Here is a 17080-nt window from a genome sequence, read left to right as displayed (position 1 = left end):
TGAGGCAGACTCATGATCATAGAATCATGGGCTCATGTAGGTTGGAAAAGACCCTTAAGGTCATCAAGCCCAACCGTTAACCCAGCACTGCCAAGCCCACCACTAAACCATGTACCTAAGTGCCACATTACACATCTTTTAAATACATGCAGGGACGGTGACTCCACCGCTTCCCTGGGCAGCCTGTGCCAATGCTTGACAACCTTTTGGTGAAGAAATTCTTCCTAATATCCGATATAAACCTTCCCTGGTGCAACTTGGGGTCATTTCATCTTGTCCTATCACTTGTTAGTTGGGAGAAGAGACCAGCCCCCACCTCACCACAGCCTCCTTTCAAGTAGTTGCAGAGAGCGATAAGGTCTCACTTCAGCCTCCTCTTCTCCAGACTGAACAACCCCAGCTCCCTCAGATGCTCCTCACCAGACCTGTTCTCCAGACCCTTCACCAGCTTCCTTGCCCTTCTCTGGACACGCTCCAGCACCTCAATGTCTTACTTATACCGTGGCGCCCAAAACTCCTCACAGGCCTCACCAGTGCCGAGTACCGGGGCACGATCATCTCCCTGCTCCTGCTGGCCACACCGTTGCTGACACAGGCCAGGACGCTGTTGGCCTTCTTGGCCGCCTGGGCACACTGCTGGCTCATGTTCAGCTGCTGCCGACCAGGACCCCCAGGTCCTTTTCTGCCGAGCAGCTTTCCAGCCACTCCTCCCCAGCCTGTAGCGCTGCGTGGGGTTGTTGTGACCCAAGGGCGGGACCCAGCTCTTGGTCTTGTTGAACCTTGTACAATTGACCTCAGCCCATCGATCCAGCCTGTCCAGGTCCTTCTGAAGAGCCTCCCTACCCTCGAGCAGATCAACACTCCTGCCCAATTTAGTGTCATCTGCAAATTTACTGAGGGTGCCCTCGATCCCCTTGTCCAGATCGTTGATAAAGATATGAAACAGAACTGGCTCAAACACTGAGCCCTGGGGAACTTGTGACTGGCTGCCAACTGGACCGAACCCCATTCACCACCGCTCTTTGGGCTTGGCCATCCAGTCAGTTTTTTATCCAGCAAAGCGTAGACCCGTCCAAGCCATGAGCAGCCAGTTTCTCCAGGAAAATGCTGTGGGAAAAGGTGACAAAGGCTTTATTAATGTCTAGGTAGACAACATCCACAACCTTTCCCTCCTCCAGTAAGCGGGTCACCTTGTCATAGAAAGAGATCAGGTTAGTGAAGCAGTAGACCATGTCTATGTAGACTATGAGGCCGAAGCCCTCATCTTCAGGCAGCTTTCAGAGGTGCTCTAGGTGGAAGAAGACTCCACTCCAGTCTCTGCTGAAAAGCAGCTGGTGTCCCTCCCAGCACACTGGCTGGAGGAAGCAAGGGCAATTTGCAGCCCATTTTCAGGCACTTTGAGTACAACTGTGTGTGCTGCACCAGGGCTAGGCTTGCTTTGTGATTTGCATCCTGTATTGAGTAAGACTGCTTTTGTCTTGGGATAAAATGCCTTGGGTGAGAGGCTGCCACAAATCTCAATGTTTCAATGCAACACAACAGGCCCATAGGTCTCTCATCTATCCTCATTGCCTGTTGTTAGACAGTCAGCTGCCTGGTGGCTTCGAAGAAGCCATCAAAGGTCACTGGAGATGTCCCTGAGGGTTCAAGGCAGAAATACACATATCAGTGAGACCTTGCTCTCTGCGAGCAGCTGTTTGCCACGTGTGCTGGCTAGCAATGGGGAGATCTCCAGTGCTCAGAGATTATTAAAATCTGGCTCATAATCTGAACATCTCAGAGCTGTAAATCTCCCAGGAATAAGTCTTGCTGTTGCTCCTCTGATGCTTCCTGTGGGGCCAGAAATACCATGTGGACAGCCAGGAAATACCTAGTGAGATTTCGGTGCTCCAGTCCAGTCTGGAAATAATAAATGTGGAAGCAGTTACGAAAAGATCTCCCTCCCTAAAATTAATAAAAACATATATCAGACCACAGTCAGACAAGTTCACATCACGGGTTAAATCACGAGTAGTGTCTGTCACTGTTGGAACCAGCTCCTATGGCATGGGGGCTGGAGGGGCTGACAGGCAGTCACGGTGCCTGGTTTACAGCAGCTGCTACGTGCTCTCCAGAGATCTTGTGCTATTGAGAAGAGCTTTGGTCTCACAGCACTGGAGAAAAGTTGGTAATGGTGAGTGTCAGCAAAGTAACCCTCAGTAGCTGATCTGATTGGACTTTTTTCTACCTCTTTTGGGTTTGATCTATGAGCATCTCTGGACTATCTCCCTTTATCTGTTCTCAAAACCACATGCCAGAGACAACATACTGGTTGTTGGATTTGCCAAGCTCTCTGCTGCCGACAGCCAGTATTTGAGCTGGCTACATGTGCTGATGGACAGCTGGTTCACCATGGACGGGCCTGGTTTACCCCTATGGTCTGCTGGGGTGAGAGCAATCCCCAAAGCACATTCATGAGTTGAATCCACCAAGCTCTGCTGTTTAGCATTTGCTTCTCCTACCTCCTCCCTAGCATCCCGCTGACAGGCCTGCCAATGACCATGGCTGTTGGGAAGGCCTGACGTACGGAGGTGGATCTTGTACTGAAGGCAGGATGGAGCACTGTGGGTTGGCACTGCCGCGCTCAGCACCTGTGAGTCCACTGACAGGACAAGCATCTACTGCCCTGTCTCTTTGTTTGGCCAGTGAAAATAAGATCTGCAGGGAGTTTAACTGCAAAGCTCCATCAACTCCAAAGCTCCATCAACTCCAACCGAACGTGTCTCCCATTTTTCAGTGATTTAGAAACTCGTCCCGGCTTGAGCAGTTCTTCTTAGACACATCAAAAGACACATCCCTACCAGGGAGAAATGTTTTTCTTTTTAAGACTTGGCTTCAAATATAAGGGCAATAGATTTTCTTTAAGAAATCCCCAAATTTGTTAGCATTGGCACAACACTGTCTTTTTCACTAGCCTTCTTTCTCATTAGCAGCTGAATCATTTTAGCAGGAACATTTCCAGAAATATTCAGCCTGAGTCAGGCACCCGGCCTCAAACATTTCAGTGCAAACAGTGAGTTTGACATATTTTCATGTGAAAGAAAATGAGGGTCTTATCACTGGAAATCTCAGGCAGGTGTAAATGTTGCTGTTGCCAACTTTTGCTTCAGTATTGCAGAGCACTGTTATATTTTGCAGAACCAACGTTGGCAGGGGAACATCTCCAGGGCCTCCCAGTCCCTGAGGCATGTAGGGGCTTGGGAACTGGGCAAAGTGGGAAGTGAAGGGCACTTTGGGTGTGCAGCATCCCCAGGGAGGTCCTGGGTCACTCTGATGACATCTTGTCTAGAGCTTTTCCTCAGAATTGCCATTCCTCAGGTTTTTTTATGCATGGAAAAGTCTTCAGTTCCCCAACCCCTTTTTGTGCCACCAGAAAGATTTTCTCAATGTCTTTCTGCCCAGGACCACTCTTTCTTGCTGCACCTACATTTGCAGTTTGGCCTTTTCTTGCTTTCAGGGGTGTTTCTTGTCAGTGGAGAGCGGCAAGAGGCATTTGGCCTCATGGAGAGCAGGTCAGAGTGCGAGGGGCTACCAAAAAAGCTGTCAACCCCAGCGGTGGGGGGTCTCTGGGATGTATCAGCAAGGATGGGGCTTTCCTCTCCCACCACCACCAGTGCATGCTTACTTTTGCTGCAAGCCAGGTTTGTGGCTCTGGTTTCATGGGCGATGCCAGCCATAGCTGCACATTTTGTGGTACATCCGCACACTTTCCTCCGCCTTTTTGCTCCGACTGTCAGAAAAACCTGGGGCCTGGCACAGACCCTGTGTCTCTCCCTCACAGCCACAACACCCTGATGGATTTCCCCTTTGGTGGATTAGCTCGAGCAAACCAAACCGATTTCCAACCCTCCTCCTTACTCAGACTTAACAGCGCACGCAAATGAATTTTCCTGAGCAAACGTTTTTGTTTAGTGTCGGCCAACTGGGTCTGTGGTGGGTGGCACTGAGCCACACGGGAGGGTGCAGGGCCACCTGCCCTGCAGCCAGAGCTGGATCCGGCTGCTCAGTCCCAACAGCTCCAAGCTCCTGGGGTCATGCGCGGTGGCTGGACTGTGCAGGACTTCACTGCCACCACGGCTGGTGTTCATCCATGCTTTGCCGTTTGGCTGCAGCAAGCATGGACAGAAACCCCCTCCCCAGCTCGGGCAGTGTCAGCTGACCCCAGGGGACATCTCTGCAGGGCCCCACCACCCAGGATCACTCACCGGGCACAGCCCCAGCAGCCCAACGCACCGCAGCCCGTGCTGGAGCAGAGGGGTCTGGCAGCACGCAGCAATGCGGGAGCTCATCCAGCAGCTCCAGGTTCATGCCTAGCTGCTTCAAATCCTCAAACCACCTTGAAGTAGTCTTGAAGGGACGCAAGGCTGTAGGGGACCAGGGACACCCTCCCACTGTCTCCATAGAGGTTTTCTCCACCAAGCAGACAGGTCTCCGCTGACTCTGGCTGTTCTCTCTCTTTGATTTAAGGGTGGCTGTTTCCTTGACCAATATGGCCCTCAAAAATAATATCCCTGAGGATATCTCCGGGGGTCTCCTGTGAGCAAAGTCCCTCCCCAGATAGGCACAGTCAGGGTGCCCCTCTCAGCATCCAGGATGATGCATGCAAGGCTTGCTCCTGCAGAAGAGGAATAATGGCTGAGCTAGCAATTTTATGGCAAAAAAAAAAAAGTTATCTGGGAAAAGGACAATTTTAAGGAGACTGAGACTATTCATAAATTCAAGTCAAACTTAGAGATTACTTTCAGCCCCTGGCTTCTTCTATCCTCCCCTTTCCCTTCCCCCCTCCCCCATATTATTGTTCGCAAAAATTGAAACAAAATGTTTTGGGGTTTTCGTTTGTTTAAAAAGCAATTTGCATTTCGAAAATTGCCAAAATATAAGTTTTGGAAGGGTGGGGTCTTTTGAAAGGGCAGCATTGTCATTGCTGAATGAAAACCGCAGAGAGGAATGTGTCCTGGGAGACACAGGGCTCTGGGACACGGGGCTCGGGGGACACGGCAGCAGCACAAAAGACCACAGCCACAGCTCCCACCGCACAGCTCCAGCCTGCACCTCCCACTCACACATCTCCTTTCGTTCTCCCAAATGGAAAATCCTGCCCGTCTTGACCTTTTTCAACAGATTAATTCAACCAAGTCACTGTTTTTAACGTGGAGATGCTTTTGCTGTAGTTTCTTCACCTGGCTCCAAACAACAGCTTTCCCCTTTTCTGCTCCAACCTTCTCCAGGTTTCTGAACATCTGCATTTAAGCGATATCTGGTTATTCATATCAGAGCCTGGCAACCCAGGTAGAAACTGTTTGATGAGGCTCTGTACATCTGTGCGCAATAAAGTCAGCGAACAAAAGGCTTGTGAGGTCCTTGGCAAAATAAGAGAAAGATGATAACAGGAGACAGCAGCACTGAGCTTAGTTGAGCAACTGGACCTTTCATCAGAGAGGTCTCAGCACCTGGCACGTGTTTTGCCCATAGCTGGGTCTGTACTGGATCTGCAGCCCACGCAGGGGTGCCTTCTCCACCAGGTGAAAAGCAAAGCTTGGGAAGCGTAGGTGACGCCAATATTGGGAGGTGATTTTTATTCCAGCTGGCGAAGGCATTCATAGAAAGAAAAGATGGGTTGCTAAAGAGCCACTTACTGTGGCAGGGAAATTCAAACCAAGAAGCACTGGCTGGAAATTAAAGCCAGGCCAATTCATGTTAGGAAGGAGGCAAAATGCTTTAGCACAGCAGGGGATTAACCGTCTGGCCCAGGGAAAGGGTGGGCGGGAGCCCCATTTCCTGAGCGCCTCTGTCCAGGGAAAATGTGGCCGGGTGAGCCACACACCCTGCCCGCGGCACCTGGGGACTGTGCACGGATTTGGAGCTGGCACCCAAAAGCATCATGACCTGCTGCTAGGTCCCCGTTGGTCCTAACGGCTGTCTGCCAGAGACAGCAGTGTGTCCAGGCATTGCCTGCACTGAGCATCTCCAGGCCCCCACTGCTGGTTTTCTCCAAGGCTGTAGCACCAACATGATGGATCCCATCACGACGTGTCCCAGCCTTGTCCCAGCAAGGACTTTCTGACGCCTAGATGGGTCATTTATTGCATTGCCCTAATTCTTCCGTCCCTATGTGCTATTGTCAAGAATAAATAAGATTGCTGTTTTCCTTCAGTCAGACCAAGCCTCTCCCATTAGGCATCTGCAAACACATCAGGCTACAGATGGAGCTGCCAGCTAGCCCTGGCTGGTGGCCAGCAGCGCACAGCACTGACCACTCAGACACTCAGGGTGAGCACAGGAGACAGTAATTTCAATTAAAACCATTTCCCTTGGGTCAATTTGGCCGCTTCTGCCTGAACAAACAGGTGGATCGGGAGGGGGTGGATGATGGAAAAGCACTCGTGTACATGGGGTTAGGAGGCAATCAGTGCCCAGCGGGTGTCCTCAGTGCCCTGGGAGTGCAGGTGGAAGGAGGGGAATGAGCCAAGGCCGAGCTGATGAAGCCAAAAAAGCTGAGAAGTCATGGTGGAGCAGTGGCCATCACTGCCTGGTTGCTTGCAGTGCTTTCAGGGAGCTCGCAGGGAGGCCAAGTTGCAGCGATGCTGGGCATGGAGGGGGGTCGGCCAGCCCACACCTTCTCCCAGCTCATTCACTCCCTCCTGGGAGGGTTTATACCCTGAGGCATATGTAGTCTTTAGGTCATTTTCTCTGGGTGAGGACAGGGATGGCTGTTTTGGGGAGCTCCATGCAGCTTCTTGTGACGTTCAGCTTCTTCTCTTCTCCAGACATTGGATTTTCCCATCCCCGGAAGATCAATTTAACATTGATCTCAGGAGCAGGGCTGCAAGCATTCCCGCACATTCCTCCACATTCCCGCACAGTTCTGCCCTGGTGGGACCAGCTGAAGTATTTGCAAAGATCTTGAGAAAATCCCAGTTCTGCCTTTCTGGCTTTGCAAAAACATTTCTGCTTATCAACGAACCCAAAGAAATGCAAAGATTTTCACTCACTTTTCGTGTGGCCTCAGTGTTGAATTTTAAAAAGGGGTTTGCCAATGCAGTCTTGCAAAATACTCGAGTACCAAGTCCAGCTCTCCTAAAATACAAGTTTTAGGAGGAGGTGAGCTTTCATGCTTTGGAAAACATGCATTTCTGCCAGCTTCAAGGAAAAACTAGGTCTTCTGTAAGGCCATGCTACCCCCTGGAGAAATGTCTCCTCATGCTGGTCAACAGGGACTAAACCCTGTGGTTTGTAGCACCAAAGGCAGAGCTGCTAGCAAGCCTCGAGACTTTGAACAATGGAGATGTGCCTGCATGGTCACAGGCTACAGCAGGGATGACAGGCCCTCAGATTGAGGGACCTTAATCTTTTTTTTCCTCTGCTGGAGCTGAGTCCTGAGGCCGTGCCGCTAATACAGGTGTTGCCTTGGTGGTTAGCTGTAGCCAAGAGGACATCCTTCATGTTGCTGTCCTGGTGAGCCTTTCAGCTGGTCCATGCCTGGGGGAAGGCTCTGAACTGAGCAGAAGAACCAGCCCTCAGCCCTGTGCCTCCTGCATGCCTGGGAAAAGGGTTTCACCTCAACATCTCGGTCGCCTCTCTGTAAAACAAAGATTTGGACTTTAAAAAATGTCACTTCCTTCCCAAAAGCTTAGGTCATGCGTTCTGCAGGGCAAGAATCACCTCTAATCCCCTATTTGTACAGTGTTGACTGTGGCAGAGCCATCGTGGTGGCAGGGGCTGCTCGGCACGCTATGGGAAAAGGAGAATACCGGAGCTGAGGGGCTGCTGGGGCCCTCCTAGCCAAGCATGAAGTGCTCCTCCTGAGATTGAGATGGAAGGAGGAAAACCTACAAGGGGGGCTGCAGAAAGTGCCCGGTGCGTGCTCCCACGCTTCTTTTGGAAGCAAACAGGCTGTTTAAGTGCACTTGCAGCATCAGCCAATGTGTCTGCGGGACCAGCCAGATCTAAAAAGCAGCAATTCCCCCTGCACGCAGGAGCTGTATCTCCAGTCTCCGTGATGGTTGTCTCCTGTTTTGGGAGATGACAAATGCACCCGCAGGCTGATGGGCTCATCTAAGGAGAGGCAAACCACAGTTCAAAGTCGTGGCCCCACTTGGTGTCAGGAATCTCACTTCTTCACAGCTGGTGAACCGCTCCCGGGCCACTCTTCTCACCATTAGCATCTTGGTGGCTGCTTCTCCTGCTCTGCCAGCATTTGGTGGGGACGTGAGGTTGGGCTTCACCACATCAGCCAGAGGAATTCAGATCACAAAGCATGGAGAGAGCAATCTCCATCCTGCTGGTCGGACGTGTCCAGAGGTTTTTGCTCTCCCCTTTGCTTTCATGCCATGAGTTAGCTGGGGATTGTTCCTGATAAATAATCCGGAACTGCACTGTAATTTTCTGGGCTGAAATTTGATAATTAAGCAAATACAGCATGTCTTTGTCTTGGGCAAGCACCATAAGGTAAACAGGAAGGAATGAGGGATTAAGACATCCCTGCTCTAAAGGAAGGTGACAAGCCCAGAGCCGTGACACCTTCGTGCTGAGCTGAGAGGCCCAGCTGTGGGTTGGCATTGCACAGATGCATTGTTCGGGGGTGAAGAGCAAATAAGAGCAAAGGGAAAAGAAAACAAGCTATAAAATTCTCAGCAAAGCACAGAGCCCCAGCAACTGCCTCTTGATGTTCCCGTGACAGCTCTGGGGAAAGGCAGGCGAGGGGTCGAGCTTTTGAAGTCCTGAAGTTGTCCTTTGCAAAGGCCCCATGTTAAAATAGTCCCTGTATTGACATTAGGCGTCGTATGATGGAGAAACTGGACATCTCCCAGCAGGTTCAGTTGCAGCACATGTAATCAAATCAGAGGGGGACTTCTTGGTATTTGGCTTAACTGAATGTCAGGCGGGCCCTGTCCCGGCAGCGGGATGAGAGATGCGGAAGCAGAAGTGAGGTTTTATTGGGATGTTCAGGGCTGCAGACACATAACAGAGCCTTGTGCTATGGGTACCAAGCACGGGAAGGAAAGCCGGGGAAGAAGGTAGCTAGGAAGGTCTTGAAATTATATTTGGAGCTCAAGCACGCATGTGTGTTGGGACTGGTGAGAGCGGGAATACTGGGAAGGTCAGGCAGGTGATGTTGGAAACCCTCTTTCCCCTGGGGGTAGACAGAGGGGGCTCCCGGGGTGTTGGGAAGCAGGGGGTTTGCAGCAGTTTGGGAAGGCCTTTGTACCAAGCAGTAGCACGATATGAAGCACCACAGTGCGAGACCAGATGAGAAGGGAGACAAGCAGGGCTCGCATGGGGCAAAGCGCTTCGGACAAAGCTGGAAGAGCAGCCGGGGGTTGTGCATTGCTGTTTCCTAACCATGGATGGGCTCCCTGCCCTCGCAGCCCTGCCTGCACCCATCTCTTAATTCACAGGAGGAGTGGGGAGAGGCAAAAGGCATACCTGTTGCAAGTCGCAATGTCTGAAACAAGGTCTCGGTGACCTCAGCTTCCCCTCTAAAATGTTGGACTTACGACATAGCACTGGTCAAGGAGGGATGTGGGTTAACATTTGTCATCCCCTCCCCAGAGGTGCCCCCAGAGCACCCCATCCTCTGACAGCCCTGCTGCAGCACACCTTGAGAGTGCCCAGCGCCGTGCACACGGGTTCCCTTGGGGTTGGCGCCTCCGTGACCAGGCAGGGATGCTGACGGTCTCCGCTCTTTGCCTCTCGCAGCCTGCAACTGCAACCTCCACGCCCGGCGGTGTCGCTTCAACATGGAGCTCTACAAGCTGTCGGGGCGCAAGAGCGGCGGCGTCTGCCTGAACTGCCGGCACAACACTGCGGGTCGGCACTGCCACTACTGCAAGGAGGGCTTCTATCGGGACCTCAGCAAGCCCATCTCCCACCGCAAGGCCTGCAAAGGTACTGGGTCGGGGGTGGGACAGCTGGGACCACACAGCTTCTTATCCTCCAACCCCTTCCTGCTGCTCCTGCTTCCGCAGCTCTTGCTCTCACTGAATTCCTGCTCCCCCCATTCCCAAACCAAGCCCTGGAAATGACTCTTCTTGCCCCCATGTTCCCTGCCATCACCTCTCTGGTCTCCTCAGCCTCCTGATGAGGACCAGGCCACTGAAATTCAAAAAGTCCTCACTGCTGAAGATTACTTTAAATTATTTCTGTTTTAATACTTACAAATCATGCTTCATCTGCTCCAATAGCCACGGCTAACCTGGTCATCACGTACACAAGGGCAGATTTCCACAAAATCCCAGATACAGGGTCAGATGTAGCATCTGTAAATCATCCTCCTCCAAATGCCCGTCTCCTGCTCCCACCCTTCACCCTTGCAGGGGCACAGGCAGAGCTTAACCCACGCACAAAATATTTCACTCCTTGGGACGAGGTGGGAACAGTAAAATGGGAAACAATTTTATTTTGAGCTCAACAAATGGAGTTTTTTTGAGGTTTTCTCTTCTCCTGCAGTGGGCGTGAAGGTGAGTGGGGCTTCAGCTGGGGCGGGAGCAGCAATAAGAGCAAATCCTGCAAATGAACTTTTTTAACTCTCAGCTGTCTGCTGGAAGAGATATAAATCCTGAACCTGAGATGCAGCTAAAGGAATCAAGCAAGCATTCAAAAACCAGATTAAAAGATGCTGGGGTTTCCCAAAGAAAGCTTGAGCTCTTTTTTCTCTAAGGACTCATTTCAACAAGGAACAGAAAGCTTTTTGGCCTGAGCTGGGTATTTTTGGCTGGAAAGCTTTGGGTCTTCCGCGTTTTCAATTTTTTAATGAAAACGCTTCTTCATGGTTTTTTTTTTTCCACTGAAAACAGACATTCTTTGCCAAAGCAGAAAAAGAAATCGCTTCTTTAAACAGCCCTACTCCCCCTTTTTTCACCTTGTAAAAACCCTTTCAATGAGACATTTTTGACCCACCCTGTGCTGAGGCTGCTAACAAGCTACAGCTTCAGCCGACGCGTGGGCTGGTGGGATCTGAACCCAGCCCATGGCTCTGGAGGGGAGAGGAGCTGCTGTTTCGGGGCTCGAGGAGCCAGAAGGCAGGGGTGCAGGGGGGCTGAGCTACTTCCACACCAGCTCCAACACCCAGCATCCTGGCCAGACCCCTGACACATGCAGCCATGCCTTGCCCCCTGGTCCCAAGCGAATATGTGTGGTAATAAAGTTCGTATTTCTGCTCTCACGGCCGGGTCACAGCTGAAGTAACAGCGCGTTAGGTCGAGGCAAACAAAGGGAATTGTGAAGGCGTGGGCTCTCCTCAAGCAGGGCTGGGCAGCGATGCAGGCGGGCATCCGTCACCCCCAGGGCAGCGGTGTGCTTGCAGAGGTGTTTGCTGATGTCCAGAGCCTGATTCTAATTTACCTTCGTGCTCCCCAGAAAGGGTTTTGGGGTGACAGGATGCTGCGGGGAATTCCCGCCCCTCTCCAAGCACAGTTAACTGCTTCCCAGGGCCCTGGTTTATCCCGGGTGCCTCCCCAGAATGGGGGCTCCTGGGAACTTGGTGGGATTTGGGGGAGAGGAGTGCTCTTTCCCAGCCGAGTGGTCACTGTGCATCGATAGGGATCCCAGTCCTATGGGATCAGCACAGGGAGCACAGAGCAGGGAGGGGATACTCGGCTGGAGGGTAAGGTGGATACTCATCCCCTGTCTATCCCCAGCTTTTGCACTGCAGGAAAAGGCAGTCTCTGTGTTGGCAGTGATGTCCATGCTTAACCCTCTCTGCCTCGTTGACCCAGCATTTCCCAGGACCTTCCTTGCTCCTGCTTTTCCCAGCTCTCCTCCCTGGCCAGGCAGCCTTCTCCCCCTCTCCTGCCCATTTATCCTTGCTGTCCCCTGGCCCCTCACTCTGGCTAACGTCTCCATAGCTGATAGCACAGTGGTCTTTTACCCAAAAAGCACAGCCACGTGGTGGGTGGTACCTGCATGTGGGAAACCTCAGAGCCATGCTGTGCCTCAGTTTCCCCCAGCAAGCACTCAGAAGGGTGCACGCTGTCCTTTGAGAGGCACTCCACATTGTTTTAAGGCAGTTGCTGGGTCATTCGTTCTATTAAACACTCTTTGCAATTGTCCTTTTCTCATCCCCCTGCCTTCTTGAACCGCTCCTGCTCTTGAAATTTGAGATCGCCAAATTTAAATACTTCTCCAACCCCCCACGGTTTACAACAAAAATGTGGCTATTGGAGCTAACAGATACAAAGGTATGTAATAAATATGCTGGTGCATGAACAGCTCCCCGACTCGCAGGCTATTAGCACAATTTCACAGTAGTTGGAATGGTTTATTGTTGGCGTAATCCATCGTCCTATACAAAAGGGGGCGAAATGAAGTTTCCTACAGCAAAGGCATTCCTTTGAAAACTCATTTTCCTGAGCTCTGTTTATGACACAGGGGATTTTATGTACCCTTTATTTTTCCTCCTCTGATTCAGGGACTGTTCTGGAATAACAGTTGAAAACAGGCATTTTTAAAAAACAAACCCTACCATCTAACAACTTCAGCCATTTCTCCATTGGTAACAATATTAATTTATCATCTCACCAAACCATCTGCCAGTGGGCAAAGCTCTTCCAGAGTCTCATCTCGACTGAATGTGTTTAGAATTAAGAAATTAACCATCCTGTAGAGCATCTGCCATCTCCCTCACAACTGCCTGACATCTCATCTCACCCAGCAGATTGTTTTCTCTACAAGACTTGATTCTTTCAACCATCACATTGCTCCGTTCATGTCCTACACGTAATACATTTAAATAAATACATAGAGCACCGGTGCCTTGTGAGCTGATAGAGAGCTGCCAAGGAAGCATGCAGCACACTTCACCACCCTGGCAAGCATGCGTGAGCTCAGACGAACTCACAGCAAATGTTCCATGAAGGAGCTGCTGAAGAGATTTTTCTATTAATTCAACTTCATTAATTTCATCCTAACAGACACATCCAGCTAAGCTGCCTTTCCTCTCGCTTGTGTTTCCCATCTCTCACTCCATCCTGTGCACTAGGTTATGTCCCTCAAGTCATAATGCATCTAAAGTCAGAAAATTATAGAGGCATGAGTTGCATTATTGTAAATGGTTGGGTTTGGTATTTATGTAAAAATACCACGTTGCAGAAATGTTTGCACAATGTCTATCTTTTTTTTTTTTTCACTTGGAGAAAAAGAAAATTCCACAAACTTTTGCACATGTTGCAGGGCATGTTGTGAGGCTCAGGCATCAAAAGGTGAGCAGAAAGTGGAGCTGGGCAGTGCCCTCCTGCTCAGGCAGAGGAATAGTTGGTTTTCTAATAGCCAAACCTATAATAATTTTTAATTAAAAGATTTTTTTAATGATCTGAAGTTATCTTAGCAGCACAGTTGAAGGCATAAGAAGTTAGGCTTTAAGGACTTTTACAACGATGGTTAAAAGTGATGCAGCCATGCCATGTTCCTTGCCTGTGCCTTTGCTTCCAGTTATTTTCCTGCAAAAATGCTAAAAGCAAAAAAGTTGTTAGTGATCAGAGATGCCCCGTCGCAGAGCCATGCAACAGGCAGAACATGGCATGAAGTCTGAAAAAGAACTGGTGACAGATGGAGCAGTGATACTGCATGAAGTGGCAACATTTGGCACGCGCCAGAGCCTGCCAGGCTGGAGCTGGGAGCTGAAGGAGGACTGTGACTGCTGCGGGTGGGTGGTCAGGCAAACCCAGGGACACCAGTTACTCAAACAAGGGCTCGGGCTCCGCCGGCATTTTGAGGTCAGACCGCACAACTGATCTCTGCATAGCCCCAGACAGGGACTCTTGGGCTGGAGGAGTCCGATAGTGGTGCGGGTCCTCTGCCATGGGGGATGGATGGGCTCATCCCAGCAGGCGCTGGAGGAGGATGGCCTTTGCTCTGGCAGATACATCAAAACCCTGGTCCTGCGCACACCATTTAGGTGTGTGGGCTGTCCTGAGAGACAACAAAACCCCAAACAGAAGCAATTTTGTGTGTTCATCTTCTAAAACTCAGAACAAGGGCGGATTTTTACTCTTTTCTCACTGATTTTTGTGAGAGCATGAAGAGCTCCTAAAACACTAAAGCCCTGCTCCCCATTCCTTCTGCTTTCCCTCTGCTCCAAATGATATTGCAAGTGAAATTCCACATCTGGGTCCTGCAAACCTCTGTCCACGCCACTCTGTCATGGGCCGCTGTAAATCAGGGACCTAGTGTTAGTTCTTTTGATTAAATTCACTCCTGATATTTGCCATATTATTGGCACTAATGTAATTCTATTGGAACAGAGACTCTGCAGGATTTTATAGCCTGGCTGTAAAACAGCTCTGCACTTCAGGGAAAGGATTTACACACTTTTTGATGAAAAGATGACAAACGATACGCGTTGTGAACGCACTTGTGCTGAGGCTGCCAGTGTAAACCCCTTTGTGGAGGGGCAGGATTTGGCACCTGGAGAGGTCACATTCATTAGGACTCTATGCTCTGGTAAAAACCGGGATTGCCTGCCACCCCCACGCTGTGGCAGCCCCACGCCCTTGCAGAGCCTGGCAGACTTTTCCATCTGTGTTGGAGGATTATTTAATGGCTTGTGCAAAAAAAAAAAAGAAGCACTCCGAGCCTACCTGCCTATTCTGGCTTGCACGCACAAAGGCTCAAGTCCTTGACATTTGCTTTTTGGAGACAGTTTGGGTTCAAGCGGAGAGAGGGTGAGTGCCGTCTCAATGGGCTCAGCCTCTGATCCAGATTTCACGGGTGCAAATGTAGGTTTTCTTCCCACCGAGCTGCAGGCGTTTGGGGGGGGACATGACACACAACTAACGCAGCTGAACTCCTTTGGCTCCTTGTGCTGCCTGGAGAGGAGAGCAGAGCCCCTGGTGACAGGGACAGTGGGACGAGTCCCCCGTCTCTCTCCACTGACTATAGAGGGAGCTGCATGACCAGCTTAGAGCAGAGAGCTCATTTCCACAAGGCTGAAGCCAGGGGAGATGTAACCTCTTCTTACTGCCTAGAGCCTCACTGAGAATTTGGGGTGCGAGAGCAAGCATCTGGGGTAAACCCAGATGGCAGGGGTCTGAGGATGAGCTTGCTGCCACCAGCATACTGGTGTCCCACCACTGGTGTCCCACAGGCCGTGTCCCAGTGTGGGACAGGAAGATCAGCCTGTCCGTGGTGCATCTCTGCAGCTTCCAGCTGTGGTCAGCATCCCTCCAGCCTCAGAGGTGTCCCGTGCTGCCACGATCCCCAATCCACAACAAGGTGAGGGGTAGGCAAGCTCACAGTTAACACATCCCAAAGACATTGGGATGGCCTGGCTGAAACCCTGAAACGAGGGCTCCCTGGGGCAGCAGGACCACCAGAGGTGGCTCCTGGCAGGGCTCCTGTCCCCAGTCTTTCCTTGTCTCCAGCGAGTACCAGCTCCACCAGGCTCTCTCTCACCACTGCAGGGACCCCATCATTGCTGGTCATCAGTGCAGAAGATCTAGCCTTGGTGTCCATCTCAAGATGCCCCTCTCCCCACAGCAACCTCATTTTGATGCCCATCTCTGGTCCAGCTCATTTGTGGTTTCACAAGGCAAAGTCCAAGGCAATATTTGCTATGAATTCCCCCCAGGGAGTTGTCCTTCATTATCAAACTTCCCTTTTCTTCTTTTCTTCCTCTTCAAAGACCAGCTGGAGCTATTGTTTAGATGAGAGCTGAGCCAACTCGTAGTGCTGGCAGGGCTTGGATCGAGTTCTTGTATCAAGGCTTGGTCACCTCTGAGAAATCACATCACTGGAGAAGGTCCAGACTTTCAAGGCATTGATTTGCCAAACACGGACTTTATTTTCTCCATAGGGCATGCTCTTCCACTGCTGCAAGAACAATTTTCTAGCTATATTTCTATACTGCATTTGTTAGCGGTTATGCCTTAGTCACCCCCTTCCCCAAGGCCCCATAATTCTTTATATCGATATTATTCCAAGTGCTGAGCACTGATTTATGGTTTCTACATCTAAAACTTGTCATCAGCAACCCCCAGGCACACACAAACCAGTCAGAGAAAGTTTCTAGAAATGCAGCATTAAGCTGTCCCATGCACACCGGTTGCTGCGTGGGGCAGCACAGGAGGCTTCAGTGCCACTGCCACCAAGTGCCACCACCTCCATGGCACCTCGAGGACCCAGGGCAGAGCTGCACCATTCACCTGCTTGGGCTGAAAGGGTCCCAAAGCAAAGAAGGTACATGATTATTGCAGAAACAGTTAACTTAAACAGTTTTGAGTTTGTAGTGTGAAAACATGGAAAAGGAGTGATTTTTTTTTTTTTTTAATGAGGACTTGAGCTCAATGCAAGATGTCTACGTGGCCGTGCCAGTTTTTAAGCATCCACAATTTTGATGGTGTATGAGCAGCTACATCAAATTAAGCAGCCACTTCTAGGCAAGCCGGAGAGGGAAGAGTTTGCTGCATCGCAGCAGTAGAATATTCCTGTGGCAAACCCAGCAATTGAGACACTTTCTAATTGTTTCAAGCCAGATGGGGCTCCATGTGCCAGCCTTCATCCTGCTCTCTCTTCCATGTATGGCTTCCAGTTCCAAGGACTTTCTAATTAAGTCTGATCTATGCGAGCCCTCAGCTAGGAACAAACCAAATGTTGGAGCCATGCACAGCCCCTTCCCCCAGTCCAGGGCAGCCCCACCACCTCCACACAGCACATTGGGATGGTGCAACAATCCAATTTCATATTTGTAGCCACTGGTGATCTTAAGCAGTCATACTTTTTCCTTTCTCTGTGTATCTGCCCCTGGAAGTTCTCCAGTGTTGGGACTGGTTCTCCATTTTGGTGCAAATTAACAGGGATGAGAGTAAAATCCTGCTGTTGGGTCTTCCCAGAAACTCATTGCTGACTTTCTCCTCTCTCTGGCTTACGATCAGGGCCACCTCCCACAATACAGAAGCATTTAAATAGATACTTGCTTTCAGTAGAATATATTTTAGGCACTCAGGGATCTAAAACTGGATGCCTGGAGAGAGCACAGAGGACTGGTAGAAGACAACCTCCTCAGGGGCTGGCAGAGCACCGAGGGGCATCACCGTGGGCAGGGAGG

General features: G+C 50.6%; 1 protein-coding gene across 1 annotated transcript in view; it reads left to right on the top strand.

Annotated features, from left to right (window-relative positions):
* Positions 1–17080, top strand: part of NTN1 (netrin 1) — a 105017-nt gene that overhangs the window by 46456 nt on the left and 41481 nt on the right. The window contains exon 2 of the mRNA XM_086473399.1: positions 9739–9927. Coding sequence (XP_086329525.1) covers positions 9739–9927 — 189 coding nt within the window. The remainder of the gene's footprint in view (positions 1–9738; positions 9928–17080) is intronic.

This window comes from Leptosomus discolor, chromosome 15, assembly GCF_034619465.1.
Source record: "Leptosomus discolor isolate bLepDis1 chromosome 15, bLepDis1.hap2, whole genome shotgun sequence".
Taxonomy (NCBI): Eukaryota; Metazoa; Chordata; class Aves; order Leptosomiformes; family Leptosomidae; genus Leptosomus; species Leptosomus discolor.
The sequence above is the reverse complement of the archived record's forward strand: the minus strand, read 5'-3'. Positions and strand labels throughout refer to the sequence as shown.